General features: G+C 36.8%; 1 protein-coding gene across 1 annotated transcript; it reads right to left on the reverse strand.

The window, feature by feature from the left end:
- Positions 1-771: 771 nt before the first annotated feature.
- Positions 772-4,345, reverse strand: LOC131058439 (pentatricopeptide repeat-containing protein At3g09040, mitochondrial-like). The gene has a single exon (XM_059221403.1). The coding sequence runs from the start codon at positions 3,898-3,900 to the stop codon at positions 1,525-1,527; it is 2,376 nt and encodes a 791-aa protein (XP_059077386.1). The 5' UTR covers positions 3,901-4,345; the 3' UTR covers positions 772-1,524.
- Between the last annotated feature and the right edge of the window lie 222 nt (positions 4,346-4,567).

Consider the following 4,567-nt stretch of genomic DNA (forward strand, 5'->3'; position numbering starts at 1 on the left):
TGGTTCTTATCCTCTTGAACTCCTCTTATTTCATACCTATGATAACTACGGGTTTTTTTTTAAGTACACCTTAACAAAAAATAATGTCCTTTTTTATGAAGGTGGTCAATAACTTATTTCATTCTTTGCATTACCTTTCAACCTTCTACTAATATTTATTAATAGCCTTATGATGTTTAATATTGTAATAATATAAATTGTGATTTTATTTTTAAATATACAAATAAACTTCTTGTCTCACATCAATCTATAAACCTCATCATATAAGTTTTACAAGAACCATACATGAATGCTAATCAATATATAATAAAAACATAATCTTATTTTTGCACATATAAATTCAAATAAACTATTTCTAAATTAAAAACAAAAAAATTGTTTTTTTTTAAAATGGTACGTTCACAAACATATCAGCTTTGTGAGAAAGAAAATAGATGTAAGTATCTCTAACCACAAATTAACAAAATCATGTAAGCATTCTTCGAAATCTCTAAACCATAAATGGGATAAAATTCATAATGAGATAAAATTTACATGAAGAGATAAATTTGCATACAAAATTTATTATGTATAATTCAATGGCAAATGGCAAATGGCAAATGGCAGACCTAATATTGGCATAATGAGATATAGTTAATCTAGACAGAGGGACCGTACAAACTGATAAAAGACTGTTTATTTGCTGTGCTGTGATCGCCTTCTGTTGTTCTCTGTAATTATTCTTAGCTTTTTGCAATATAAATATAAAACTGATAAAAGAACAAGAGGTTTACTCCCAACAATTTCCAAGCATTGTAAGTAATTTTCAATATTTCCTGCTTTTCAAGAATTATTTCATATCCCTCCAGCATTCCTCTCACTTTGCTCAGCATTCCAGATGTGTTGGTTTCCTGAAAACAGTTCGATGTTATGACATTTCCATGGTATCATAAAACAGCATTAAACAAATATCTCATCAGTACCTCCAGGCAGTGATGCATATTGCATATCATACATATGATTTTATAAAGTCAGTAGCCTAGTCTAGATCTCCAAACGCACAAAAGAATATATTTTAGAATCTGGAAATCAAATCTGATTCCTTCATCACTGCAGGTCAGACACCGTGTATTTTGTTATAGTGTAAGCCTCTATTTATAGATTGATTCACTTAACATCAGCAATAATCACTGCAAGAACATTGTCCTTGTTTGATAGTTGAAACTTGAAACTATGTGACCAGTTTCCATCTCTCAAAACAATTTCGCTTCCAACAATTTTGGAGATAAACTTGGCAGCAGTATGGTAGTCATCATACACTTACAAGGCGCTGGCGGCCGGACAAACCTAATAGGTATTTCAAAGGTTTGTTTAACAATCCAAAAATGATTGCCAGCTTTTCAGTATGGTGGCAGACGAACAATTCTTTTTATCATCCAGATTCCATATCATTCAGTACATGTTTTGATCAGTAAAATACCCTGCTGACTTCATATCCTAAGATGATGTCGCCTATTTTGCATGGATCTACAGTGTAGGTTGGTGTTATCTGTCTGCTACACAAAATCCGCGTACTGTCTTATAACCTTCAATCCAACTACATCCAGGTATCTTTTCAATTCCTCTATCTTTCATCAATTTCCTTACCAGTTGAACCTCACTCCACATTCCAACTTCTGCATAGATGTTTGACAGAATAACATAAGTTGCAGCATTCTTAGGATCCAGCTCAAAAAGAAGAGTTGCCGTATATAGTCCTAGCCTTATATTCTTATGTGCTTTAAAGGAACCAAGAAAACACGTCCACACAACCACCACAGGAGTAATTGGCATTTTGATGATAAAGTTTAGAGTTTCCTCAAGATAGGCAGCACGGCCAAAAAGGTCAACCATGCACACATAATGATCAATTGTGGGCATAATGTTATATAAGTTAGTCATTCCATTGAAATATTCACAACCCTCATTCACTAAACCTGCATGGCTGCATGCTAATAAAACACAAACGAAGCTTACACAATCAGGACATGTTCCAGATTGCTTCATTAGTTCGAAGAGTTCAAGAGCATCCTTGCATAAGCCATTTTGTGCATATCCTGAAATCAATGCATTCCATGAAACCACATTTTTTTGAGACATTTTTTCAAACAGTTCACGTGCCCTGTTTATGCTCCCACATTTTGCATACATATCTACCAGGGCATTTGCAACTACAACATTTGACAATAATCCCCTTTCCATTATGTTTTGATGTATATCCATACCCTGTTCTAAAGCTCCCATTTTAGCACATGCTGGGAGGATACTGACAAAGGTTGTCGAGTCTGGGTTTACACCTGCCACTCGCATTTGTTTAAAAATTTCCAGGGCCCTTTCAACAAATCCATTTTGTGCATATCCTGCAATCATCGCAGTCCAAGAAACCACATTTTTTTCAGCCATGTTGTCAAACAGTTCACGTGCCTTATGTATACTTCCACATTTTGCATACATGTCTACCAGAGCATTTCCAACTGTAACATTTGATAAACATCCCCTTTCCATTATGCTTCGATGGATGTCCATACCCTGTTCTAAAGCCCCTGTTTTGGCACAGGCTGGGAGGATGCTAGCAAAGGTTGTGGCGTTTGGCTGTAAACCTACCAGTTGCATTTCCTTAAAAGTTAGTAAGGCTTTTTCAACAAAATCATTTTGTGAGTATCCTGCGATCATTGCATTCCACGAAACCACATTTCTTTGGGGTATTTCTCTGAAAAGCCTCGAAGCCTCGTCAAGAAAGCCATTTTGTGCATATCCTGTAATCATTGCAGTCCATGAGACCACATTTTTTTGAGGTATTTTGTCGAATAGATGCCTTGCCTTGTGTATGTGTCCACATTTGGCGTACATATCTAGGAGGGAATTTACAACTACAACATCTGATATAAAACCTCTTTCCATTATGCTTTGATGGATGTACATACCCTGTTCTAAAGCTCCCATTTTGGCACAGGCTGGAAGGATGCTGGCAAAGGTTGTGGAGTTCGGATTTACACCTGCCAACTGCATTTGCTTAAAACTTTCCAAGGCCTTTTCAGCAAACCCATTTTGTGCATACCCTGTAATTATTGCACTCCATGAGACCACATCTCTTTGAGGCATTTTGTCAAACAATTTATGTGCTTTGCGTGTGCTGCCACACTTTGCATACATATCTACCAAAGCATTTGCAATTACAACAGCTGACAAAATCCCCCTTTTCACTATGTTTTGATGGATTTCCATACCCTGTTCTAAAGCTCCCATTTTAGCATAGGCTGGGAGAATGCTTGCAAAGGTTGCAGAATTTGGCTGAACAACTGCCAATTGCATTTGCTTAAAAGTTTCTAGGGCTTTTTCAACAAATCCATTTTGTGTATATCCTGCAACCATTGCAGTCCATGAGACCACGTCTCTTCGAGACAGTTTTTCGAACAGGTCATGTGCCTTGCGTATGTTTCCACATTTTGCATACATATCTACCAGGGCATTTGCAACTACACTATCTGACAAAAATCCACATTCAATTATGCTTTGATGGATGGCCATACCGTGTTCCAGAACTCTTACTTTCGAACAGGCTGAGAGTATGCTGGCAAAAGTGAACTGATTGGGTTGGATGCCATCTGCTCGCATTTTATGAAATAGTGTCAATGCTTCATGAGGATACCCATGCCATCTGTACGCTGCAATAATGGCATTCCAGGAGAAAACATCACGCTCAGTCATTTGATCAAACACTTCGTGTGCATCTACTAAACTTCCACACTTTTCATACATGCGTATAAGGGTGTTCTGTAAAAGTCTGTCTGTGGCAAACATAAATCCGCCCTCATTGATGTGGGAGTTGTTTACCCTCTGAAAGGACATTCTTAGAAATGCATGTCTGCAAGAATTGAACATACGTAGAAGTGTTCACAGGTGGGTTGTATGTAGTAAGCAGATTGTGTAACGACTCCTTCAACCAACCTTCTCTACATAATCCTGTGAGATTGAGATTGGCGATATATGGAATTCGCATTTTATAACTATTCAATGGCATTGGAAATGCTCATTTCTGACACAACAGCGTGCTGCCTCGGCTTGTTCAGCCACTGTCAGCAGTCTTTGATCTTGCATAACAATATGTGATTCCATGTGTTTTTGCAGAAGAAATTCGTGGCAGCATGGAAACGTCTAACATGTGGAATACATTATTGATATAATTAAAGAGTTCGATGCCTACAGAAACCATTCCCAACTAACTTTTACAGAAGGCTTGGTTACAGATGCTGATGGAACACTCGCCCACCATTGGCTGAGGTTGTTTTTTTAATCAATGGCTAAGGGCATTTGATTTAATAGTTAAATCCATGCTGTAGTCATCTGGATAGAGCTAAAGTCGTATCTTCTATAAATATTAAAAAAAAAATTGTTTTCAATAACTTTTAACTCAATTTTTTTTTAAAGTTTTGTCCAATGGATATTAGTCTAGTTAAACTTTCTCGTTCACTTGGTGTACTTCTATCTAATACAATCATGTTAGTAACATGTTGAAGCCTCTTTCAATGATTTGCATAGTAATGTATAG

Source organism: Cryptomeria japonica, chromosome 5, assembly GCF_030272615.1.
Source record: "Cryptomeria japonica chromosome 5, Sugi_1.0, whole genome shotgun sequence".
Taxonomy (NCBI): domain Eukaryota; kingdom Viridiplantae; phylum Streptophyta; class Pinopsida; order Cupressales; family Cupressaceae; genus Cryptomeria; species Cryptomeria japonica.